Here is a 27,219-nt window from a genome sequence, read left to right as displayed (position 1 = left end):
TGATATTTGGAACATTTATGACAAAAAACTGAAGGAATCCGCAAAAATCTGCACCGATGGCGACGCATGAAACCTTAAATGTTAAAGTTCTGTTTGAAAACAGCTAATCCGGATTAAAAGAGATTAGCAAAGCAAACATAAAGGTAAAGTTACATCAGAATAATGAACGTCTGCTCAGTAAATGGCCTGTTTTTTTCCACTGTGTTTCAATTTAAATGTGCAAATCTTTCTTCTCATCTCGAGTCTTTGAGGCTCTTTAGATTTTTTCTGCTAAAAAGTGTGATTACAGTTATTCCAGTTAGCAATAAATCAATTAATCACAAGACAATTTCATTTGCATAATTTCTTTTTCTCTCTTTCTACCAAAAACTGAATGATGAAAGTTTTCAGTCTGGTGATTCTTTAGCCTTTTTTGAAGGATAATTTTGTTTACAGAGACTTCATAATTGATTTTATTTAGTTGTTTGTTTATTTATTTTGTATATTTAAAATGTCTTCTGGTTCCAGTATTAAATGCTCACTAGAATTTAAAATGTATTGATTTTAGAGAATGTGTTTTTGCCTTATACTACCTGAAAATGTTCTGAAATCAACCATAATATTATTTATTGCAATGGTTTCTTCATGGAAATGAACGGAGATGGAAAAACAACAATTATTAAAAAGTTTCAAGATTTTTGCTCAGTTCAGACGGACTTTTCTGAGTGAACGAGGTCAGAGGTCAGAGGTTATTGCCCTCTGAAGGTTTTCAACACGTCAGTCTTGAGCCATTGTTCCCCATCGCACCAACACAATGTCGGCTTACATAATCTCCCCTGCAGCGGCAGCAACGCAGCGACAGGAGGGTTGAGACTTTTTCAAAAACAGGAAATTACAGGCAAACAGCCAGAGCTTCAGGAGGAACTGGCTGGTCAGGCAGCGAACAGAAAAACTCGGAATGTTTCTGAAATAAAAGCCTCCATTTAGAGGCGGATTCACTTCAAATCCTCTTATCTGTGTTTTCAGAGAGGATGAGTGTCATAACAAACACTTCAACATGCATGACGGATTAAAGATTAAACATTTTGTGGCCAGAGATGAATCATCTGCTTATGCAGGAAGTCTTTCCAGAAGAACACAGACGGATTTGATTGAAGTGAAGAAAACTGATTTTTATAGGATTGGGCGACATGGCTTACAAATAAAATCAGGATTTTTAAAACCAGATACATTACAAGTTGATTTTTGTCTAACAAAGACATTTCAAATGACAAAAAGTATTTTCAAACAGTGACTAATTTCAATCATCCCTTCTGTTAGTTATACAACAGAAAATTACTATAAAGAATTACAGTATTTTATTCTCTTTAAGAGAATCAAGATGAAATTTTACCAGAAGAAAACATCTTGAAAATTGAGGAAAAAAAACTCTTATAAAAACTTAAATAAAAGTGTTTTTATTTCAACCATTCTGTTGATTATATAACAGGAAAATATTACAAGAAATCTTTCTTCTTATCTCAAATAATAAAAAATATCTGAAGTTTTCTGAACCTATAAGACAAATTTGTTTTTCCAGATTTAGTTTCTATTGTTAATAGAAATTTGTGAATAAAATTTTTGAATGATAATTTTGTTTACTTTGCTCCTTACTTCACTCTATTTATTGTTTTGTTTATTTATTTTGGATATTTAAAACGTCTTCCAGCTGCAGTGTTAAATGTTCATTAGAATTTAAAGTTTATTCATTTTTGAGAATGTGTTCTTGCATTATATTACTCAAAAATTGTTTCAAAACAACAATATTATCGTTTTATCGCTATAACTTCTGTACAATCTATCGTCCAGCAACATTTGTTATGACAGGCCTAATCATTTCTTACTCCAGATGGTAAAAATAGCAAAATAAATACAAATGTTTTTACGACAGATTAAATTATAACTGCAGTTGCATCCCTGACACCTGTTGATGTTTTTGCACCGTAACGTCACCATCAGGACATTCATGATATTTACTCAGCTGTTTTAGTTTCAGTGCAAATTCTTCTCATTATTCAGTGACGGCTCATGTTAAACATCCCAACAAGAAAAGGGAATATTTGTAAAAAAATGTAAATGTTAGCATAAAAAGCAGGTTGTCGTCGTGATGCAGAACCAAAATTATTAACAGCTACAATAAAAAACTTAATATTTCAGCAGGAAGGGTAAACCTTTAGTATTTTAATGTCGTCATCACCACTTTAATAAACTTTCTGCTCTGGAACAATGAAGCTAAAATAAGTAACGACCCGCCAGAATAAAAGCTTAAGGTCAAAGTCGCCTGAACAGAGTGGGGGGTGGAAAGTTCATGGCAGGAGAGTAAATATAGACTCAGTTAAATTCAGTTTTATAACAATAAGCACAGATGTAACAGGAAATGACATCAAAAACACTCACATCAATTTACAGCAGGAACTGGAGAAAAATGTGAGTCATATTTAAAATTTTGTTTAATCAAGTAAGCTACTAAGTATAGAAAAATCCAATAACATTTGATTTTATGAATTAATTCTGACTTTAAATTGCTTCATATAAGTGCAGCAAACAAAGGTTTTGTGTTGCATTTACGGCAGATCTTATAATTTATTAGATACTGTGATATACATCTCATAAATTTAAATAATTTAACTTTTAATCTTTGTTATGATATTTATAGGCATGTCATGAAAACAAATTTTGGCGGACAGTAAATTGTCTGGAAGTTATTGCGATAAACAATAATATCGTTGTTTTGACACTGTTTTCAGGTAATATAATGATAATGGCGTAACAATAATAATGCATTGGCAAAGATCAATAAACATTTAACACTGAAGCTGGAAGACATTTTAAATATTCTAAAATTAACAACAGATAAAGTGAATTATGAATCTCTGCAAACAAAATTATACTTCAAAAAAAAGTGTTGAGACAAAAAAGCACCAGACTCATGCAAATGGAAATTATTGAGTTTGTTTTAATTTATCATATAATTGATTTACAACAGGCCTAGACATACATCATGTACTCTTGGTATAAAATAAAGTAAAAGACTATTTTCATGTCAGATTGTTTTTTTAAAAAGGTTTAAAAAGGCCAATAAAACAAGGCAAAACGGCTCAAGCTGAAACTAAAAATAGCAATAAAACTATTAAAAATTGAGAAAGATTTCCCCCTGAAAAGAACATTTTAATTCCTGGATTATAGTTTTGTCTCAACTGAAAGAAAACTCAGTCTGCATCAACCATCTGCTCTGAGGAGACAAATCATTCCAGGGCCGCACAAAATCAGTCCAGGGGCCGCAAATGGCCTGCGGGCCGCAGTTTGAGCCCCAGTGCTCTGGAGGATATAGAGATATTTCCCAACTGAGATTTTGAAAAACAAATATTCAAGAACAGAAAGGCTGAAATCTCAAAAGAATAAAATATAAAACATTTTTATCATCCGCATGATGCGTTCACTGCTCAATGAAAAACTAGATTTTTGAGTTTCCAACCAAGATCAAGCTTAAAATCTTAATTTCAGACTCAGAGGTTTTTGGAAGCTGACTCTGGATTTGGTTTAATTTAAGGGAAATCTCACACCTTAAACTTTGAATCAAGCTGCTTGATTATTCTAAATAAGTAACATTTTCATGTAATTTTGTCAAACTTTTCCCTTTTACATTATTCTTTCTTCCTTTACTTAAGTGCTTTGAATGCTTCCTTGCTGTATCTGCAGTTTTTCCTTTTCTCCGTTTTTTGAAGCTCAAATTTCAGACTCAGCTGATTTGGAAAGAACAACATATTTTGCCAAACTTGTTGAATTACCATCTTTAAAAACAATTTGTTTCAATCCTAGTTTCTCCTTTCAAACCACAGATAACTGGACTTAACTGCACATTCTGACATTTTGTTTAACTACTTCATGTGGAAATGCTTGAAAAGTTTCAGGTCAGTTACGTGAGGAAAACGTCTCTAAACTTATTTCATATCTTTTAAAAGAAGAAGTTGCATATTTTCTAGCAGATTTTACTCTTTTAGCCGCTCCAAAGCTGCTGCATGCCGAGTTGTTTTGTTAGTGGTGGATGAGGTAGCAAAAAAATAATAAACACTGATGATCTAATCTTCTGTAAATGCAGAGGCAGAGTTGGGTCAACTACAACCAGAAGAGAATAACTAAAAGCAGCAGCACAGGATGTCCAGAAATAACCAACTATAAACTCACATGGAAATATAAATCTGCACCAAAAAACCTGGAAACATCCGTTACATGTCTTCATAAAAACCCCATAACCTCTGTTTATTTTTATATATTCACATTTTCCTGTGAATAGCCAGAAACATGAGGAAATCATGTAAATGAAACTAGAGGTTGCTTTGGTGACAACGATGGAGAGGGACGGCTGTTGGCGTGATCCACAGATCGATAAACACCAGATTTCTGAAAACTCGTACAACTGCATTCCCAGGAAGACTGGGCGTGTGAGGAAAAAATGAAAGCAAGAGTAAAGAACATTTATATTTAGACCTTTAGCAGGAAAGGCATCCAAAACGACTGGCAGGTTTCAGTAGTGAGAAAACCTTTGCTTTCATGTTAGATTGATTCAAATCTACTGAAATGAAAAGTGTACGAGGGGAACAGGTTCGGAAATGATTAGTTTACTCCTAAAGACGTGTTAAGAGTTTTACTGGTGTGCAGTTATGACAATTATGAAATTGCTTGGAAGAATAAGTAGGATTTTGGATCTCCACACTCAGCATTAATGGCCTCAGTTAAAAACCATAAAATTATCAGAATTACAAGCAATGAAAAAGGAAGTTTGACTAATTTTCTTGCTCACAGCATCAATATTTGAGGAACGTTACAAAACAGAAAAAAGTACAGATTTAATACGGACTGTTTGGAGAAATACGCTTTATGTCAATAGTGTTTTACACAAAAAAAGACTAAAATCTTTGAGTTAAAGAGATTTTTTTATCCATTCATCCAAGTAGAAGTGATGCAGATCATCACCAATGAGGGATCTGTTCTCAGATTTTACATTTTTTAAACTTACAGTTAAAACATCCTTCAAAAATCTGAAGTCTCCCCAAAATCCAATATGGCTGCCGCAGGTACCACACTGCAAAAAACACAAAATCCTACCAAGTATTTTTCATCTATTTTCTATTGCAAATATTTTATTACACTTGAAATAAGACAAAACTGTCTTAGAAGTAACTTTTCAGACATATGAACTTGTTTTAATTCCTTAATATTGATGAAAAACTAAAAGTTCCTCTGGCAGATTATTTCACTTATAACGACACTTTTCCAATATTTTTTGTGAAAATATTGGAAACTAGTAGTTTTTCACCAATATTAAGGAATTATTGACTTATATCAAGCTAATGTTTCCTGCTGAAAAGTTACTTGTAAATTAGTTTTGTCTCATTTCAAGAATAAAATATTTGCAGAAATACTGTTACTTTCTGTTACTTGAAATGTGAAAGCAAAACCTTGTGAAATAGTTTTGGTCTAATTTCTAATGCAAATGTCTTTGTACACTTGAAATAAGACAAAAAGAAACACTTTTAAGCAAGAAATAAGACAATAATTCATTAATATTGAGAAAGAAGTTTGAGTTATAAGTAAAAATCTGGCAATAGAACTGGAATGTTTTCATTAATATTAAGGAATTATTGTTTTATATCTTGCTTAAAAGTTACTTTTAAGTTAGTTTTGTCTTATTTGCACTAGAAAATAGAGCAAAATACTACAGAGTTCCAGAAATCCAACTATTAATATGACTACAAAAACAAGAGCTGACTTGTTTAGTCATAAATATAAACCTTTTAGATTTTAAATTTGAATCGATTAACTACAGAATCTTTCCTTTAACCACCTAATCGACCCCAGCTGCGCTCACGTTTTGTTTCTCATTTGAAAAGTCAACAGACATGAAAATATCAGCGATCATTTAAATAAAGGTGTGATAAATAAAGTGACTCGAGCCGCTCTCCGTTTCTGTTCGCAGGAAGGTAATATGAAAATAAAACGATAACATGGTTTGCATCTGTGAGCTGCGGCGAGCGACCCGATCCATGACGATACTCCGACAGCCGTCTGAACGAGCTGCAGGGCATTCCTGCAGGCGCAGCTCAGGCCCGCCGCATGCATTCCCATCGTTCCACACACATCAACACACCGTCTCACCTGCTCACCGCATGGGTCTGGGTTTACCTGAAACCCTAGCTGATGGAAAACCCCAACAGTCTGGGAGACTCCAGACGAAAACACACCGACTGGGCTTCAATAAAACACACAAAACCTGCAATTTATCCAGTAAGCCACAGCAGAACATCAACCTTTTGTATTCCTCTCATCAAAACTGTTTAAAAACAGCGAAAAGGAGAATATTTCCCAACTGCTTCAGGTATCAAACTGTAAAAAATAACTAAATCTTACCAAGTATCTTTGGTCTAGTTTCTAATGTAAACAACTTAGTACACCTGAAATAAGACAAAATAACTTGAAAGTAACTTTACAGCAAGACACAGGACAATAACTCCTTAATGTTGATGAAAAAGTACTAATTAAAAGTTAAATAATCTGCCAGCGGAAGTAGTACATTTCACCAATATTAAGAAATTATTGACTTAAACAAGCACCAACATTTTTATGAAAAGTTATTGTTAGTTTTATTTTGATGAAATATTTGCACAAAAACTAGACCAAAAACACTTTATTTGCAAAACAACTAAATATTGTAAAGTTTTTTTGTCTAGTTTCTAGTGCAAGTATTACACTAGAAACTACAAGTAATTATTCAGCAATAAATAGGAGCTGGTTTTAAGTCAATAACTCTACAAAACTGAAGTTCCACTGGCAGATTTCAATTACAACTAGACATTTTTCACCAATATTAAGTAAATATTATCACACATATATTTCTTAAAAGTTACTTGGAAGTGAACACTTTGTCTACTTTCAGGTGTACTAAGATATTTGCAGTAGAAACTAGAGCAAAAAACACTTGGCAGGATTTTGTGTTTTTGCAGTGCAGGTAACAAAAAATATGCAAACAAAGACTATTTTACTACATCAAACTATGATACAAAATGTTGCTGCCTTTGGCATAAACTGCGTGTGGCTCATGAAAAACCTCAGTGCTGAAAACTACCACATGGAAATGATCAGAGGCGACGACCACCGTGAGTCAGCAAAGCAAAAACACAACCAGGTCCCAACTTTCCTGTTTCATTTAAGCTGCAGAGCAACAAAGAGGAAAGTCCAACACAGGAAGCTTTAATCAGCATGTGAAAAGTTTTAAATCCTCCGCAAATACACAAAAATCCTTAAAAAAAAAAAAAAAACGCCTAAAACTGCTCTAATCTTTCATATATACCTTAACATTATGAGTGAGAATTAACCATCATTTATGATTTATGGTGATACATTTTCATTTATTGTTGTCATAATAAATTCCAACGAGGCCTGTCGGGATAAACGATAAATCAATTAATCGTACGATAAATTAAAACTATCGACTTCATTTTAATTATCGGCATTATCGTCTCTACCGGCCTTTTTCTCTTTCTGTTGATGACACTGAATGAAAAAAGGCTCAACTCCGGTGCTCTCCACTGACCCTCCCTTCCTCATTTCCTTAGTGTAAAGCCCAGCGCACAGGACACGATCTTAGAGCTGTCGGCCGATTGTCAGCCCATTTTCAAAACCTGAGACCAAACATTAGCCGACAGAAATCCTAGGTATAACAGTTCGATCGGTTCGGTCCTGCCCTGTGGTGTCCAACAATGGGCACAAAATAATGGCTACAAGTCCAGTGAACTAATTTTAAAACCAGGCATTAATCAATGCTTTACTACAATCTACCTGCAATGCATGTGTCAGCGTAAAGTCCTGACTGAATGAAAATCATTAGGACCTGTTTAAGTCACGTTAACGAAGAACAGCTGAAAAGTTACCGGGTTTATCAACTGTGGTAGCAATTTCGCTCCAACTCCTCCTCTTGTCATTTCTATATTCTTTGCATGTTGAATAAACATTAATGTTGTTTCCACATATCATCTCCAATGTCCGCTGGACTTCGGTTGCCGTATCAGCTGTTTGGGATTCCCCGATGTAATTTCCCCTCAGAAAGCGCAGAGGAGAATCCGCCTTTCTGATTGGCTGCCTGTCACATTCAACAGGCTGAGTTAAGCTCCCAGTCGGGGAAAACCCTGATTTAGATCGGAGCGGCAATGACCAGCTACCATAACACACCACACAGTCTAAGAAAGATCAATGTTTTAAGATTGTTGTATGGGGAAAAATAGGAGCAAAAAATCATGTAGTGTGAATTATTGCATCAGGTAGTCGATGTGCCCATCTTCTCTATTTAAATCTAATTATTACTGAAGGCAACATAATATACAGACTTCATAATCTGCAGTCTTTTGGTTGAATGCAGTATTTATTTCCACTTTTACTTTATGTTCTTTAGGGTTTTTTTCAAGTGTGTTTTTTGTTAATGGAGACTGAGAATCCATTTTATTTTTGTTTTTGGTTGTTTATCAGCTCCAGTGTTAAATGTTCTTTTGAAAATAAAGTGTATCTATCTTTGGCAGGATGCATTATTACGTCATTTCCATTAAATCAATGTAAAAAGATCTTCAAACAATATTATCGTTTATCGCAATAATTTTTGAGACAATTAATCGTTCAGCAAAATTTGCTATCGTGACAGGCCCAATTCCAACCAATTATGCTTAAAACTCCAAAAGCTGTTCTTACTGTCAGGATTCATATTTGACCTTTTTCTGCACAACAGGTTCAGTAGAAACATCAATAAATTTGAAAATAAAGTCACCATGTGCAAATTCGTGATACAAATCATAATTCTGGAGAAGAAGCGCTTCACAAACGGAAATGTTTTTCAAGAGCACTGATTGTGTTTGTTGGGGTTTACCTGCTGCGACACACTGCAAAAACACAAACTCTTACAAAGTATTCTGTCTAATTTCTAGTACAAATATCTTAGTACGCTTAAATTAAGACAAACCTAAGACATTTGCACTGCAAACTACACTAAAAATTGGTATAGTAATATTTAGTGTTTTTGCAGTGAAGAACCTCGGACACTAATACGGGTTTGTTCAATAAAAACAGAAGTGCAGACGTAATTCCTTCCCTTTGTGCACTTCCACATTTTCATCTGCAGGAAACGCCATCACAACGATTTCTCAAAGAAAAGAAAAAAAACGTGAACTGAGCAGCTGTGGAGGTTTATGTTTTAAATCCTGAAGTTGAGATATTTCTACCACCTGCAGCAGCAAACAGAGCACAGAGATAAATCTCAGAGATCACACTGCTGCGCCAAATGTGATTTTTTTCTATTCCTACTTTGGTCAGGAAATGGCCCAATTTACACAAAGCATGAAGATGGAGTTATGATAATTTCCCTCGGAATTCCTGCAGAAAAAAGACGACAGGCTTCAGCCGGAGGGAAACCGGAAAACCAGATCAACCGAATCATCCAGGGATTTCCTGAACGTCGCAGATGAACGATAACAGGCCAGCAGGCGACGGATCCGCCATTTCTTTTTCTTCAACACACTTTGCAACAGCAGCCTTCAGCTTGCACCGGAACCTGTCGCCACGGCAACCTAAGGTTTCTGTGGCAACAGTGTGTGTTCGAAGGGGGGGGGTATACCAAAAGAATCAGCAAGGACTGAGTCACTTCCTGTCTCGCGCGATCCTTCCTCTTTTGAACCTGCCGATATTTTTTCAAGTGCGTCTGCTGACTGAGCCGCCGGGACGCAGAACCGACCGCGCCTACTTCATCACTCACTGCTGGCCCTGTTTAACATCAGGCTGGTACTAAATACATGAAATATAATTTAAAGGCAACATTTCAAGATATCTGCTGAACCGTAACATTAAATTCTCGGAGGGGAATGTGAGAAAATATTCAGGAAACTAAGAAGAAATTGGGCATAATTTCAGGCTGATGGGTCAAATACACTGCAAAAACTAAATCTTACCAACTATGTTCAGTCTAATTTTAGTGCAAATATCTTAAGCAAGATACAGAAGCTGGTTTTAAGTCAATAATTCCTTAATGTTGATGAAAAGGTTCTTGTTCCGCTTGCAGATTTAATATATAATATGTAAAAATATGTTGTTATAAGTTAAATAATCTGCCAGCGGAACTAGAACTTTTTCAGTGATATTAAGGAATCATTGACATAAAACAAGCTTCTATATCTTGAGTTACTTATAAGTTAATTTTGTCTAATTTCAAAGCATTAAGATATTTGCACTACAAATCAGACTAAAGATACTTGGTAATTTGGTGTTTTGTGTTCTTTCAGGGATGAGTGGGACTTTTATTGAGAAGTAATCTGATTATTTTTATTCTCCAATAAAAAAAAAACTACAAAACAAAAGAGACAAAATTGAAAAGGTTGTTTCAATTTTGAGCCATCAAATAAAAAAGCTCCTGCAGTCGTTTCCAAACGTTAAACAGATAAACTAACAATTTTAATTTCCTTAAATCCGATGTACAACAGCGCCACCAACATAAGAAGGTCTAGTTCAATCACTTTGTCTCAGTTCTGTTTTCACCACTAAGCAACCAACACTGCAAAAAACTAAATCTTACCAAGCAATATACTGTAGTTTCTAGTGCAAATATCTTAGTACACTTGAACTAACATACAAATAACTTTTCATTAAGATTTAGGAGTTTGTTTTAGGTCAATAATTCCTTAATACTGATTTTAAAAAGGAGCATCGGTTCCATTTTTCTACGTTAAAGGTCACGATATTTACTCTGCTTTCATTGACTTGTGTCAATAAACTCTGAATTCAGAAAAACAACAGCGGGAGGATCAAACATCCCTGAAAGAGACTTTTCATGCAACACAACAAAAGGTTTTCTGAAATACTAAACAGAAATATGATTAAAACAGAACAGAGTTTGTTTAAGCTCCTGTTTCAAACGCAGTGAAAGAGGGAAAACTTTCCCACAGGAAGAACAGAATCGTGGGCTCCGGTTTGACTCCATTAATGCGACTCCAGCAGGTCAGAGCCGCGTTACAACTTAGTCATTAACCAGCAGTAACAGACGTGTAACATTAACGCACTGCAAAAACACAAAAATACAAAATCCTACCAAGTATTTTGGTCTAGTTTCTGGTGCAAATATCGACGGCCGAAATGGTTACGTTTAAAGCACTTCACTTTGATTTAAAGTGTATTTTAAATCTAACTTTTTGTGCCTTTTTGAAGTTTATCTGCTCAATAATAAATTTAAATAGGATTTTAGACCAAAACATAAAAAGGCTTTGCAGAATTGCATTTAGTTTCTAACCTTTGAGGCTGATTATTTTCTGAATGCTTTGCGTTTGAGTAAAAGTAGGTTAATGTTTGTGGTTCTAGTTGCTCCAAATTAATACAGAGTGGTCATTAATAAATGAGAATCTGTTTTTGTATCTCATATTTATTTCAGATGTTTATTTTTGAGTTTGGGTGCCGCACAAAATCCTCGACAGGGCCCCAAACGGCCCTGGGCCGCACTTTGGACACCCTGATTATAAGTGAAATAATTTGCCAGTGGAACCTGAACTTTTTCATCAATATTAAGGAATTATTTAATTAAACAAGCTCCTGTATCTTGCTGAAAAGGTACTTTTCAACTAATTTTGTCTCATTTCAACTGTACTAAGATTTTGCGCACTAGATAGTAGACAAGAATATTTGGTAAGATTTTGTGTTTTTACAGTGTGGCGTTTGATAACAGACAAAACTATTATATATTCCTTTCATCAAAAGCTAAACCCAGTGTTTAAAAACAGCAACATTTTCAGGTATCACACTGAAAAACACAAATATTAAGTATTTTTGTTCTCGTTTCTACTGCCAGTATCTCAGTGGACTGGAACGAAAACAAAAATAAACGCACAAGTAACTTTTCAGCAACATATAAGTACTTGCTTTAAGTCAATAATTTATTCATATTGATAAAAATGAAGTAGTTTTATGTGAAATAATCTGCCAATCTCTCTGAAAAATTCATTATAAGTTAGTTTGTCTAACTTATGACTAAGTTAGACAAAACTAACTTAAGTGAAACTAAAATATTTGCACTAAAAACTAGACCAGAAATACTTGCTAAGATTTTGTGTTTTTGCATTTTAAGTACAAAACTTGGTGACGTAAATATCTGAGAACTTCCTGCTTGGAAAAAACTAACATATAACTCCACCTTAATGGCTGAATTAATCAGCCATTAATTCAGTGTTTTTATAATTTACTACAAGGCTTTGTTTCCCTTTGAACAGCCTGAATTCCCTCATTTAAGAGAAAAAACTGGATAGATTAAATATACTTCAGCAAGAATATTTAATCTGTTAAATATGTTAGATTAAATAGTTTTTAAAAAGTTTTCATTTTTGCACAACTGCACAAGTTTCCACCTCACTGAGCTGCACAGAAGAAACCGTGAGAGGTAGATTTTAGTGGTGACGCTCTCCATCGCTGCAGCTTCCTGCAGATTTCAAATCTGAAACCAACACTTGATTTTTCCAAATATAGATCAGAAATGTCACACCAAACATCTAATCAGAGGCTTTTATCTGACATAGAAATCCACAGAAACTGCATGGATTTCCAGTTCACCTCAAGGCCAGCATGAAACTAAAAAAATAATCTGAGATGTACTTAAAGTTTTATTTTGATATTTTGTGGTAATGCTGTGACAACGATAAAACAATAAAAACTATTTATTGCTTCATTTTAGGTTGTGACTGTGAGTCACAGCAATTACAGCCCCACAAACACAAATACTGCTCTTGAAAAACATTCCCATCTGCTTCTTCAAGACACGAATCACATAAAGACGTTTGATTTATATCACTATCATGAAAAACTTAAATACATTTAGTCATATTTTCACATTTATTGATACTTTCATTGAAGAAACAGTAGAAAAGAAATAGTAAAGTTAATAATTTGGACAGTTTGGAGGAGTTTTAAACATCATTAAATGGAACTCCACCAACCACAATTCAATCAGCAAAATAACCATTTGCAATATGTCTTTTTAGTCCACCAACCGCATAAATATCATTAAACTGCAAATCTTAAATGCATTTAATCATATTTTCACATCTATTGGTTATTAGTTGAACAAATTGTAAAATGATCCATTCAGAGTTTTGGGGCCTTTAAACAATTAATTTGACGTTTTTGTGTCAATAAATCAAAATTCTTATCTTAGTAACAAATTTATCACGATAAATAATAAACGATACAATAAATGTCCAACTCCAATCAACACCAGCAACATTCCCATTTGTAATTTCATTAGGACACAAATAAATGTGATTTTACCACTAAACTGCATTTGGTAACAGCTTCCGATCATATTTTCAAATTCTGTGACAATAAATCAAAACTCTCATCATAGTAACAAATTTATCACAATAAACGATAAACGATCCATGTCTGAAATCTCAATCAACTCCAACTAACCGAGGGAGACTTGAAAACCCAAAACCAACAAACTCCACCAGCCATAAAGGCCACGAAAATGACTTTATGATCAACGGATCATAAAGAAGTCACAGAAAGACTGGTGGAAAGTGAAACCCAGCGGTTCTGGTTCTGGTTCTGGACCGGCCCAGCAGCCTCTCACCTTTTGGCTTCCTCCAGGTGACACAGATATTCGTAGGCCATGTTCTGCTGCCGCTGCTCGTCCATCTCCTCCGCCGTGAGCCGCTCCACGCCATCCAGGACGGCTGCACACAGAACACAGTGTGTGAACCATGCAGGCCGGGGCTGCCCAAAGTGAGGCCCGGGGGCCTTTTGTGGACCCCGGACTCATTTTGTGCGGCCCCCCAACTGCAATTCAAAAACGATATTACTTTGCCCCACAGACAGAAACTTTGCAATCAGGACAAAAAATGTTACCAATGTCATTTTCCTGCAGAGGAAAATGTAAAGTACAACACAACCAAGTTTTGACAAAATGTAAAATCAAGTTTATCCAGAGACTTTTACTGAAAAGTCGACTTTACTGCAGAAATTTTGTTTACGGAGACCTAATTCATTTTATTTGTTGTATTATTTATTTGTGAATATTTAAAATGTCTTTGAGCTCCGGTGTTGAATGTTTGTTAGAATTTAAAGTTTTTGAGAATGTTTTCCTCCATTACTATTCTTCAATTACCATTATGTTACTTTATTATTATTTATCGCGATAACTTCTGGGACGATTTATCGTCCAGGAAAATGAGTTATCATGACAGGCCTAGAAATGTAAAAACAACAGAAATAACTTCTGGAGGTTTAACTTGAACTTTGAGTTTGACTGATTCCCTGCTTTGCTGCAACTAATGATTAGTAATTGATTATTCTAATGATTAGTCAGACCTTTAAAAACTGCCACATTTTTCATTTGAACACCAATTTTCTTTTAAATGCAAAAAACAAATTCATTCATTTGTAGCAAAGGAAAAATCTTCAGTTTAAAAATACTTTCAACAATCAAACAATCTTGATTATTATATTATTATATAATAATATTAATTTATGGTTAATCTAAAAACAATTAACCAATTAATAATTGGATAGCAAAAGGTGCTTAATAGGAGATTATTTTTTTAACTGAATTTAAACCAAGTGAAGCTAAAACTGCCTGTCAGGAGTTTTGGTGAAACATATTTACAGAAAAATAATTTATTTTTACCTTAAATGCAAAATTTATATATTCATTGTTCAGTTTTGGCTTAATTTCTGCTCAGTTGTTCTTTCAGCAAACGACCATCTTTGACTCGGTGTGCTCCAGTTAACAATTTATCGATTACTAAACTAGTTGACAATTATTTCAATAATCAATTGATCTGATTAAACAAATATTTTTAAAAAGTTTCAGGTTCTTTGATGGAAGCAGTTTTAAATCCAGATAAAGAATTAATTTACTTTCATGCCTCAACTGTCCTGCTTTTAAATATTAAAGTTCAAACAAAAGTTTTAAAAAGTTGCTGCTTGAAAAACACAAAAGTTTGCAACAAGAAATGCAACAGAAACAGCTGAGCTTTGCCAGTCAGCTGGATGAAAGCAGGTTGTCCTTTTACAAGACAAAACCCTTTTTACTCATGTTATTTATTTTGGGTTTTTTTCTCTGTTTTTGATAACATTGTGTTTTTAGTCAAGGTTATCATCCCAGCCTTCTTTAAATCCAGAAAAACGATGCATCAAAGTTACATTTTAACCAAAAATATTCATCGTTTTTAGTTTTGTTGCATTCAGTGACCAAGAATAAAAGTCGATTCCTCACAATATCAGGAGAAATCGGAGAAATCGGAGAAATCGGCCCAGTTCCGGTCTGTGGAGTGAATCTCCAATTAGATCATAATTATTTAATTTAAACGCAACGATAAAACGCCAGAGTGGGAAAAAAATGTCTCCGTCCAGGAAGGTGGTTCCTCCAAACATCTTGCACTAGAAGCCGACCTCATCCATTAGTCATCTACCAGTCAACACACGTCAGGGCTCCTCATGTCAGCATGCACTGCAAAAACTCAAATCCTTACCAGGAATTTTACTGCAGACATTTTAGAACATTTAAATAAGACAAAACTAACTTACAGGGAACTTTTCAGCAAGAAATAAAAGATTGTTTTAAGTCAAAAAATCCTTTATTTTGGTGAAAACGTTTTAGTTCCACTGGAAGATTATTTCATTATAAAAATACATTTTAACCCACGTTACAAATAAAATAACCTGGCAGGAACTGGTACTTTTCACATCAATATTAAGGGATCATTTACTTAAAACAAACTCATTTTTTTTATTGGAAAGTTACTTTTAAGTTTGTTTTGTCTTATTTAAAAGTGACGTAAGATACGTGCAGTGGATACTTGACTAAAAGTACTTGGTAAGATTTAGTTTTTGCAGTGCAGAACTGATTCCTGAAGCAGTTAACAGTTCATTTGTACTTTTAGCTAATTTAATTAAATTCAGTTACCTTGGTAAAAAGTTACTTGTAAATTCAATTTGTCTCAATTCAAGAGACTTAAATTCCAAGAAAACTTCCGATTCAACCAATAAAACAGCATCAGGCGACCAGGCTATTTTCCTAACTTACACTGTTTAAATTTAGTTAAATTTTCAGTTATCACACTGTAAAAACTACATTTTACTAAGTATTTTGGTCGAGTTTCTAATGCTAATATCTTAGTACACTTTAAATAAGACCAAACTAACTTAAAGCAACTTATATGTTTGTTTTAAGCCAATAATTCCTTAGTATTGATACAAAATGTACTTGTTCCATCGGCAGATTTGCTTTCTCAGCAATATTAAGGAATTGTTTGCTTAAAACAAACTCCTTTAAGTTACTTTTAGTTAGTTTTGAACACGTTTACACTAAAAACTAGACAAGCATACTGTACGTGATAGGGTTTTGTGTTTGTACAGTGTGCCAGTGAGACTGCAGCTTTTAAAGCCCAAATTAAAGTGAAGGGAAATATTTTAGGGCTCAAAGCCAAAAAATGTTTCACCACAAACGTGTATACTTGGAAAAAAGAGAGAGGAGTAAGACGTAATTGCGTGAGAACGACCAAAAAAAAGAGAGCTAAAATGACTTCAAAATGTCTCCAAAAGCGAAATAAGGGTTTGCGTTCAACGTGTGTTATGAAGTTTAATCAATAAATCTGGGAATATTGATGTTTTATTGGTGAAACCAAAAGAAATGAGGATCAGTTCATTGATTTTCTCCAAACTTTGCCACCTGGTGACCCAGCCGCCGACCTGCGGGCGGTGGAAACTGGTTTCCTGAGAATCTGGGAGACTTTGATCCTGACTCGTGTCAGTATTAAATTAATCCATAAAAATTAAAAACTTGTAAAGGAAAAGTTGTGCAGAGCGTGAAAACGGGCCTCCTCCCGCCGCACTGCTGCGGAGAAAACGCGGAAGTCGTAATAAAGCTGTGAACACGCTGTCAGAGGTAAAAGCCAAACCTGGAGGGCTGGAGCCACTTTTAGGGAATCTGTCAAGAGTTTGCATGAGGAGGAAACGAGCTGGAGCGCCAAGCGGCTCCGCTCTGCGCCAGAAGAGTCTGAAAACTGCGCAGATTGATTAGAAACGAAGCGTGAAGAGTCAGAAACTTACAGCCATATCTCGGCCGCTGCCCGTCTACGTCGTCTGAAGTTGACATCCTCCCGTTCAGAGAAACTCTCCGCGCTCCACGGCTCGCCTCACAAGAAGATTTCAAACTTTGCGCACGGATTGATCCGCTCTTTCCAGACTCTGCACTGCGCCAAATTCCGACAGAAACCCGTTCAGGACCCTTCGGCCCTCTTGTTTCCTCTTCTACACAGTTTGAACGGAGGCTCTCGTTTTTTTTCTGCTTCTTCTAACCTCACTGATGTCACTGCAGCAGGGTGTGTTCTTAATCCTGAAGTATGCGTTTCAGGAAACACAGCGGCGCGCAGCGGCTGAAGAAGCAGCGCCCCCTGCTGCTCATTACGCGAACTGCACCACAAAACTGCCTAAAGTTACATTTTCCAAACATAAAGCATTTATTTTATTTTTAGTGAAAGACCAACAACAGGACATAGATGTGAAGTAACTCTGCTTTTAGTCAAAAAAATAAGTAAATCCGTCCCGTTAATAAATTAAATCCAGTAATTTAATAATACTTTACTGGATCTGTAGCTTTCAGTTTACCTAATGCTAATTATATTTATTTAGATTTATACTTTACGTGTATTTGCATGAATATGAAAATATACAATTCTATATGTATTTAAATATACAAGAAATTTTAAATGAATATTTCAATATTCTTTGTATATTTAATTAAATATTAATTTAATTTATTTTTATATACTTAATAAATACAAAGCATTAGGTCAATAGGTTTAAATCTATAGTGGGATTTTCTCTCATTCAGGGTAAAATATCTTAGAGATTTATAATATCAACGTGTCATACCTTATTATATAAAGATTACAATGAAACAACAATAAAAAATACAGTTAAAATCAAAAATTTGCATACGCCAAATAAAAAGACACATATTTTCTTTTTCTCAGTAATTGAAGATAAATCAAACCAAATTTCTTTTATTTTAGTTCAGTAAAAATTGCCAGGAATAAAATATCATTTTTGAGATTATAACTTCATCTTGAGCGAAGGGGAGCTACTGAAACCTGACAGATGATAGGTTTGAGCTCTTGGCACAATATTTGCTACCAGCGCGAGTATTGTGAGGCCTTAGCAGCAGCTATATTGGCAAACTTCTTCAGTTCAGTCTAACATTTGTAGAAAAGAAATCTGTAAATCAGTGTTGATGCAAAATATAAACAAGTCTAGCACAGTTGCCGCATTTTAAAAACTTAAATATTTCAGTTGTGCTAAACGTCTAGCTGGACTTAGCTCCGCCTTCGAGGCACAGCTCCTCCCCACTCTGCTCCTCTGACTAGCCAGCAGCAATTAGCAAACACCTGGTGGAGCTGCTGAGCTCATCACAGGAGCTGCTGCTCAGAGCAACGCTGGTAAAAACACCGTTGAAGGGTTGATGGAGGAGCCATGTTGGGATGAAGGCAGAGTTTCAGAAAGAGCAGGAGCTTCTTAAAGAGACAGAAGCCCAATTTCAAGATGTTAAATTATGAATAAAGTTTCTCCTAAACTATATTTGACATGTGTATAACATTTTTATAACAACTGTAACATAGTTACTTGATTGTGCTGTTAAATGGCTCCTTTAATAAAAAACTAATCATCCAAAAATCCTCAAATGGCCCCCAGACCAAACTTTGGATTCCTCAAAAACACAAACTAGTTTCTAGTGCAAATATCTTGAAATAAGTCAAAACTAACTGAAAGCTCCCATTTCAGCAATAAACAGGAGTTTGTTTTAAATGAATAATTTCTTAATTTTGATGAAAAAGCTTTAGTTCAGCTGATTATTTCACTTGAAACAAAACATTTTTCTCATCTTAAAAGTGAAATTATCTGCCAGTGGAACTAAAACTTTTCCATCAAGATTAAGGAATTATTAACTTAAACAAGCTTTGATATCTTGCTGAAAAGTTACTTATAAGTTATTTTTGTTATATTTCAGGTGTAATAAGATTTTTGCAGTAGAAGCTGAACCAAAGTTACTTGGTAGTATTTTGTGTTTTTGCACTGTTGGGCTCTGTCTCTCCTTTTGGCCTCTCCCAGGCGGAGCTTCGCCGTTCTGCATAAAACAAGAGAGAGAGGTTCTGCTGTTGAAGCGGCCGGGTCTCTCCGTTCCTCCATCTGATCTGCTGCCTTCCTCCGCCTCCTCCTCTTCCTCCTCCAGCACCATGGAGAGCTCCGGGTTGCTCCAGGCTCTGCTGCTCCTCAGCCTGCTGTGGGCCCGGTGTCACGGCCAGGCGCCACCGGACGTCTCCGCAGACGACTTCCAGGATGAGAAACTGGACCCAGCTGCAGACCAAGACCTGGTCAGTGACTCCAAAAACAAATAATAAGTTAAAAGTTAAATAAAAGTTAAATAATAAAAGCTTAGTTCCTCTGGCAGATTATCTCATTTGGAACAAGATATTTTAAGATGCTATAAGTGAAATAATCTGCCACTTTTTAAAGGCATTGTTTACTTTAAAACAAGCTCCTATTTCTTCCTGAAAAGTAAATTTTTATTTAGTTTTGTGTTATTTCAAGTGAACTAAGATATTTGCACTAGAAGCTAGACAAAAAAAATACTTTTTGTTTTGCAGTCTGATGAGTCTATAAGTGATTTGACATGAAATTTGTAAAATGATTATTAGTATTGTTTATTTGGGATCTCATTTTCAGAGTTGTTGATTTCTAGAATTCACATTTTGCATAAATATATTTTAATTATTTACATATTTACAATTAAACTTTATCTTTCAAACTGATCTGTATTGATAGTTTTATAATTTTATTTGCTCTGGTTTCTCTGCCTGCATCAAGCTTCTTGTTTTTAATAAAAAACTGTCGTATGAAAACAGCAACCGGCTGCAAAATGACCAAAGGCGCATTACAGATAGGATGACGAATATTTACTTCACAATCTGAATAAGATATAATAAAGTATAATTCTGCTCACACCCCAATTCTGTGGTCCATTAAGAAACCGATTAAACTAATAACTGTTCAGTAATCACTGAAGTGACCAGGCATCATGTCATCACACTGTGGAGAAAGATTAAATCTGTGAATATCTGTTTAATAAATCAATAAAAACGAGAAAAAACTTCCAAACAAAAATAAAAAATATATAAAAGAGATGAATAATAATGAATAATTTGTCATAAGATTGAAAAGAAAACAAGAAAAACAGAAACAAAAGAGTCATTTATCTAAAATATGTCCCTTTTTAGCATGAAATATAACATATTTCTGTAAAATACAAAAAATGCAAAGATATATATATATATATATATATTGCAACAAAAACTTTTGCACAATAATGAATGTCCGTCTTTTGTGCAGCAGATTTATACCAAATGAGTTAATGAGGAAAAATGTTTAAATTGACAACAAATCCATAACATCTTCTTTACATTTTTCTTCTCTTCTACAGGTAAATACATTTCTCTAAACCTTTAAAATCCTTTTTTGTTGCTGTTTTTGCAGGTGGAAGCTCTTGAGGTTCTTTTGGGTCGGATCCACGGCCGGGTTTCTTCCACGGAGAAACGAGGGAGCATCCCGCTGGTGAGCGCCGCTTCCTGCATTAAACTGATGCAATGCAGCTGATTTTAAAGCTCCATTCACTCATTTATAACGTCTGCTGAGTCATTATTCTGTGCTGTAAACATCTTTCTGCTCGCAGTTCATTAAAAGCCTGTTGAAAAGCAAACCTGCTGCCACTAATTAAAAGATAACAATCCTCTGTAATTATGGCTCAAATAAAGATTAAAGCCTGATTTCAGGCCATGAAAGCCTCTCAGAAAATCAATCAACGCTGAAACTACAGACTCAGTCTGAGCTAATGAGCGAGATCCAATTATTCCGATGAAAAATGTTTAGCTGATTTTCCCTCTTCTGACTCTGATTTATGCTTTCAATTTATTCAGAGGAAAAACCTTTTTAAAGTTTAATCAAAGGTTGAAATAATAGACAGAAATGACAAAAGACATCAGGCTTCATTATGGCTGCAGTATGTAACTTTTATAAAATAATGTTTTTACATATTTGTTAAAATTTTCATTACTAGCTGTAGAAATACAGCACTATTATTGACAACCAATCAGGGCCAGGAGGCGGGTCTTAGTGCTGTCAATCACTCTTGTGCTAGAGCTAGTTCACCATAACATGGCCTGCTACGTATGCTAAGGTTAATTAGCATAGCCACTGATGATGGCGGATAAACAGTTTTCCTGCAATAAGGTAGCACATTGAGCAGCGTACAGTAGGTTGATTGACAGCGCTAAGACCCGCCTCCTAGTGTTGATTGGTTGATTTTGTCGGGGAGCAATAAATGTTTGCAGACTGCGATGGTAATTCAGGAAGGAGATGGAGGAAATAATTTTTTCTTTGACAGATTATTTGCCTCACAACAAACTGTACGAAGAAACAAGTAAATATCTGAGTTTGAAAAAAAGTTTAAAATCCCCTTAAAAAAAGCTAAAAAAAATTTGGGAAACATCTCAGAAATTAAAAAAAAACTGGAAATAAAGTCAAATAACTGCTCTAGAAAAAACTCAGAAATTTTTAGACTACTCTGAAATATTAGTCTCAAAATTTGAAATATTTTGAGTTTAAAAAGTCTAAATATTTGACTTTTTAAACTCAGATTTGTCAATGTTTTTTTATTATTACCTCAAAATTTCAGAGTTTTTTTCTAGCAATTATTTTACTTTTCAATCTCAAAAATGTTCGTTTCTTCTTGAAAATTTCTTAGGTTAATTAAAACATTTCTGAGTTTATTGGTGGAAATGTGCTCCTTTTTTCCACCTACAACAGCCCTAATACACCAATAAGTATGGATGAAAAAAACATATTTTTGTAACATTTAGATGCTGCAGCTTTAAACATTTAGTTCTGACTGAATTTGGAAAGTTTTACCGCCTGTCTGTCCCCCTCAGTGCGGGATGGGGGGCCGCTGCGCCGTGAAGTTCGGCCCTCGCATCGGGAAGCTCTGCGACTGCGGAAGAGGCGCCAACTGCAACTCTTACCTGCTGAAATGCATCTGAGGAGCTTTTTCTTTCTCCTGACTTCCTGCAGGGCCGAACATCCTTCAGCTTCCAGACCGGTCGCCCAATTACTGTCCACATCCGCCGTCATTTGTCTTCCTCCGTGCGCCGCTGCTGCCTGAGGTCTAGCATGTGTTTTCCACTCCTGACAGCGGCCTGAAGCATGCAGATGCTGCCTGTCCAATAAACCCATAGTCAACATGCAAACCAGCAGCTTCCCTTTCTTTCATTTCTTACAGCAAACTTCTTTTTCAGGCTTTGGTTTGGATTTAACTTCAGAAACTTGTGTCCATAAAGATCATTTAAAGATCGTCTAGCAAAAAATTAAGTGTGTTTTTGTCATGAAATCAAGCTGGAAAGAACATCTGGAATATTGTTTGACTTCATCAGTCCATAACTGAGCTATGGCAAGCCGTTTTGACATAAAATCAGTTTAGTCAGTTTACGTAATTATTTTTGACTAGACACAACTGCAATTTGACAATCTTGAATAATAATTTAAGATATCTGAATTCACATTCTGGCTAGTAATAAAATAATAATTTGAGATATCTTCAATTACATTTCGACGGATGAAAGTTCCTTTCCAAATATTTCAAATGATGTCACAACACTCGTCAGACATCTGTGTTAAATATGGTAATGAGTCAAAGTTACGTTTTAAAAGCCCTTTGAGCTCAGCAGCTCAGCGCATGCAGAGAAACCAAAACTTTGTGAACTTGTAGGCTGCTTCAGAAATCTGCAAAGAATTTTATTTTTATTCTCTTCCAATAAACACAATTCTCATAAAAAACGGCTAAAGGTGCTGCTGCCAACTCCCTCCAGAGCTAAAAAGTAAAGGATGTAAAAATGAACCTTTTGAGTTTCACGTCATAACTTGATGTTATTCCACCATCAAAAACAGACCTGGAGTGTTGCCTTGATTTTTCTCATGCATGATTGATTCTTGGCCTGGTTGGACGCAGCTTTGCCTTCAAGGTCAAGCTACTCCCCCGCTCAGCTCCTTCAGACTAGCCAGCAGCAATTAGCAAACATCTGGTGGAACTGCTGAGGTCAATATGGAGCTACTTCTCAGTGAAACTCTGGTAAAAACATCGTTTATGTATTAATAGAGAAATGTTGTGATGACTTAATGAAGGCAGGGTTTCAGAAAGAGCAGGAGCTTCTTAAAGAGACAGAGGCCCAATTCCAAGCCGTTAAGTTAGGAAGTAAAATTTCTATTGTCATCATTTTTGATATTTATAGTATTTTTATAATGACTGAAGGTGACCTGAATAGACCATAAAGTGGCATTATATGAATGGAAAACACATATTAATGCCCCTTTAAAGCTATTTCAGCCTAAAATATTTAGTGGTCGTTTAAAAATAGCTGATTCTGTCAGGTGAACTTTCTTTCCACAAGGTTCCAGCTGAAGTCCCACCAGAGCTTAGAAACTCCACAAAATACATTTGTTATGGTTGGACTGGAAATGTTTTTTTTTCCCAGCATGCCTCTCAGACCGCGAGTTTCCATGTAGCCAGCAGCTGGTTGCCATGGAGACCTCTTGGCCCCAAGATGCCTCGTTCTGTTGCTGTTCTCCAACACTGGCTGCGTTTCCATTGACCCCTTGTTTGGCGGTAGGAGGAGGCGGTCATTTGGCCGCATCGAAATTTGTGTATTTCGCAAACCAGCAAAACACATTTTTCAAATCACATGAGCCACATGATCAACCAGATGTTGCTACTGGCGGAAGCGGCAAAGAAGACGACAGGAAGTAGATGGAGGGTGATATTGCAACATGTTTTTAATGACTTATTGCGTGAACAAACTTACTCAAGAACAAACTTACTCAACAAAAAAAATCACACATTAGTGTGATTTTAGTTGCGTTTCTTAGTTAATGGAAACACAGCAAATGCAAAATTGTGGGGTTTTTTCCCACAATTTGCGAATTATCAAAAAAGTTTTGTGTACATTTGTAATGCAAATGCAGCTTCTGAGTGTTTGGAGATAATTTTATCAACTTGAATGTTCTCTCCTTTTTCCAATTTTATTCATTTATTTTTCTAAAAACTGCAGATAGCGAAGTTTAAATTAAAGTATAACTTCAGTTACATTAGAAGGACTGGATGAGTGATTTTGTTAAAAACTGTTATTTCTGAATATTGGATTCTCTTTTCTCAAATTAAAGGTTAGATTTTTTCATGTTCCAGTCTGAGAATAAACTGTTGGAATGAAAACAGAAACTTTTCTGTCTTCATGGGAAGTTAATCAAATCCTCTAAGCTCATCAGAAACATTCAGTTTGTTACTTTGATGACTAATTAAATATTTCCTCACTTTACAGTAAAACTCATCTCACTCTGAAAACGTTTGTTTCAAAGACGAATTAAAAGAGAAGTTTCGCAGCGACCCGTCCTCTGACAGGATGTTTTATAGACGAAGTTTGAAGTGTTTTTGCGCAGATTTGTTTCGCTTTTTTAATGGGTTTGAATCTCCCAGAACAACTCGCGTTGCGTCGGTTTGGCACTTAGCTTTAAATATGTAAAATATGTTCGTCTCATGAGCGACTCAGAGCTTATGAAACAGATCCATCACGCTCGTCTCCGGGCAAAACGAGCCTCTGGGTTTTCATTATAAATGATGTGGGTCCATTAATTTAAATAAAACTCAAGGCTTTTAAACTTTCATCTTCAGATCAAACCAGATGGATGCGCAACAAAAAAAGAATGTTTTCCTTTTTATTTAAGGCATCAACTACTCATTCCGACCAGAAGATGGCGCTGTGTCTTTAAGAAACGTTTGGTAAAGTTGGCTGGTCATCAGCAGAAATGTGCAGGAAAACTAAAGAAGGCCCAGTTTAAAACACCAGTTCACCGATTAACGCTGACGTCAGAGGTTTAGATGGGATCCAGAATCCCAGCAGCGGGTTGATTTTAGATTTTATGTGGAAAAAGAAATCAAGAAATCACATTAGACACAAACCTTAACGACTATTTGACCTAAAAGAAAAAAGTGAAACTTTGAAGCTCTTTCTTGCAAAGAATATATATATATATATATATATATATATATATATATATATATATATATATATATATATATATATATATATATATATATATATATATTTATTGGAAGAAACTGTTACATTTTATTTTCTAATTTTGACAAAACAGAAATGATACATTTCACAACAATAAAAAAAAAAATATTAGTACCTGATTAAACCTGAGATGGTCAGTTGGTATTTGGTCAAGAATTTAAAAAATATTTTTTCTTATACATTTCTTTTTCTCTGTCTATCTCTGTATATTTAGATACAGTTTTAAAATAAATCTTTGAGAAGCAAAATCTACATCATACAGAAGATAAATAACACAAAACTAACAAGTAACTTTCAGCAAGAAATAGGGGCTTGTTTTAAATCCATAACTTCTTCATGTTGATAAAAACTGATGGTTTTATTGGAAGATTATTTCACGGATAACATGGGAGCAATGTCTTGTCCTAAGTAGAACTGGCCGATTATAAAGTATATATACTTTTTATATATAAAAAGTATATATACTTTTTATATATAAAAAGTATATACGTATATATACTTTTTATGTACTTTATAAAAAGTATATTGATTATACTTTTTATAATCAATATTAAGGAATTATTTACTTGCTAAAAAGTTACTTGTGAGTTATCTTAGTCTTTTTTTGTAAGCATATTAAGATATTTGTAGTAGAAACAAAAATACTTATGATTTTGTTTTTGCAGCCTATCTATCTATCTATCTATCTATCTATCTATCTATCTATCTATCTATCTATCTATCTATCTATCTATCTATCTATCTATCTATCTATCTATCTATCTATCTATCTATCTATCTATCTATCTATCTATCTATCTCTTTTACTAATTCTACCATTTGACTTGAATTCAAAATCATAATCGGCTTTTAGAAGGAAAAAGATCAAAGAAAGAATCAGTGTTAAGATAAAACATCTTTATAAATCTTACTTTTTTGCATAGAAGTGCAAAGGATTCCAGGTTTTTATAACTGAATCTGCAGAAAACATGATAATAATGATCAAAAGTTTCAGATTTATCTCTGTGCAGGATTAAAATAAAAAACCCACACGATCTAAAAACAGACTCTGCTCCGGACTGAGTCAGTCAGATCTCGGGTTCTGGTCGCAGTTCTTCATGCAGACTCGCATGAAAATGCAGAAATGTAAGCAGCAAAATGAGACCTTTTCCTTTTCAGACCCTAAACAAAGGCACAGGTTACCATGGCAACCTCAGCTCCACGAAAGGGCAAAGGAAGAGACCAACGCGTTTCCTCTTAAAGCTTTTTATCGACGTGTTTTTAATGTCAAAGCAGCGGCTGAATGACGACGGGCGTCCTTCAGGACCGCAGTTTGTGTTTGGACCTCACCTGGACGCGACCTGACGCAGGTGACGCTTTTGTCAGAGAGTAACTGGGAGCAGAAAGCAGCTCTCTGTTGGGACATAACTCTACTTTGAGTGTCGAACAGAAATACTTTCCTCAGGTCCGGCAGCGGGGTGACGAATGTCCTCATTACATCAGCCGCCATCTGGGATTAATTATTCAGGGCCTGTAATTAGTTTTGGATGCTTGTTGAACAGCATCTTATTTTGGTTTTATGTGTTGGTGTGAAAGATGGTTTTAATGACTCCCGATGAATGAACGACTTTTACAAACTCAGCATTCTGCTGCGATTGCAAATCAACCCCAAAACTGAAGGGCCAGATGACTATTAGAGCCACTAGACAGAAAAAAGAGAATATTTCTGCCAAAAATCTCAAAGTTTGAGATTAATCTCAGAAAGTTTCTGAGATTCTTAAATATCCCAGATAAAGACCTTGAAAAGAGTTAGAAAAGTCAAACCTTTGCAAGAAAAAAAGCCGGAAATTTTGAAATTTATTTCAGACGTTTTCGAGAAAAATATGGAAATATATGAGTGTGAAAAATCAAAAGTTTTCTTTAAAAAACCCCAGAAAGTTTTAGAATAATCTCCGAAAAAAATTAAAAATTACTT

The 27,219-nt window shown here is 35.0% G+C and overlaps 2 protein-coding genes across 3 annotated transcripts in view; one reads left to right on the top strand and one right to left on the bottom strand.

The window, feature by feature from the left end:
* iqgap1 (IQ motif containing GTPase activating protein 1) overlaps positions 1-17,364 on the bottom strand; it is a 57,591-nt gene extending 40,227 nt beyond the window's left edge. Inside the window, exons 1-2 of the mRNA XM_028014255.1 lie at positions 17,140-17,364; positions 13,661-13,763 (exon numbers count right to left, since the gene is read on the bottom strand). Coding sequence (XP_027870056.1) covers positions 13,661-13,763; positions 17,140-17,185 — 149 coding nt within the window. The 5' untranslated portion in view covers positions 17,186-17,364. The remainder of the gene's footprint in view (positions 1-13,660; positions 13,764-17,139) is intronic.
* On the top strand, positions 16,915-22,385 carry cartl (cocaine- and amphetamine-regulated transcript-like). Of its 2 annotated transcripts, none has more exons than XM_028014257.1 (4): positions 16,915-16,975; positions 19,198-19,460; positions 20,620-20,697; positions 22,071-22,385. In XM_028014257.1, the coding sequence occupies exons 2-4, from the start codon at positions 19,323-19,325 to the stop codon at positions 22,176-22,178; spliced, it is 324 nt and encodes a 107-aa protein (XP_027870058.1). In that variant the 5' UTR covers positions 16,915-16,975; positions 19,198-19,322; the 3' UTR covers positions 22,179-22,385. The 2 variants fall into 2 exon arrangements, with proteins under 2 accessions (XP_027870058.1, XP_027870057.1); XM_028014256.1 differs by lacking the exon at positions 16,915-16,975 and adding an exon at positions 17,297-17,411.
* The last annotated feature ends 4,834 nt before the right edge of the window (positions 22,386-27,219 follow it).

Source organism: Xiphophorus couchianus, chromosome 4, assembly GCF_001444195.1.
Source record: "Xiphophorus couchianus chromosome 4, X_couchianus-1.0, whole genome shotgun sequence".
Taxonomy (NCBI): Eukaryota; Metazoa; Chordata; class Actinopteri; order Cyprinodontiformes; family Poeciliidae; genus Xiphophorus; species Xiphophorus couchianus.
Note: the sequence above shows the minus strand (reverse complement) of the source record. Positions and strands in the feature narration are given on the sequence as shown.

Bases quoted from the DNA above. Each gene is read 5' to 3' on its own strand.
- cartl (XM_028014256.1), top strand. The intron at 19,461-20,619 runs GTCAGTGACTCC...CTGTTTTTGCAG, and splicing joins CAGCTGCAGACCAAGACCTG to GTGGAAGCTCTTGAGGTTCT. The intron at 20,698-22,070 runs GTGAGCGCCGCT...TGTCCCCCTCAG, and splicing joins AACGAGGGAGCATCCCGCTG to TGCGGGATGGGGGGCCGCTG.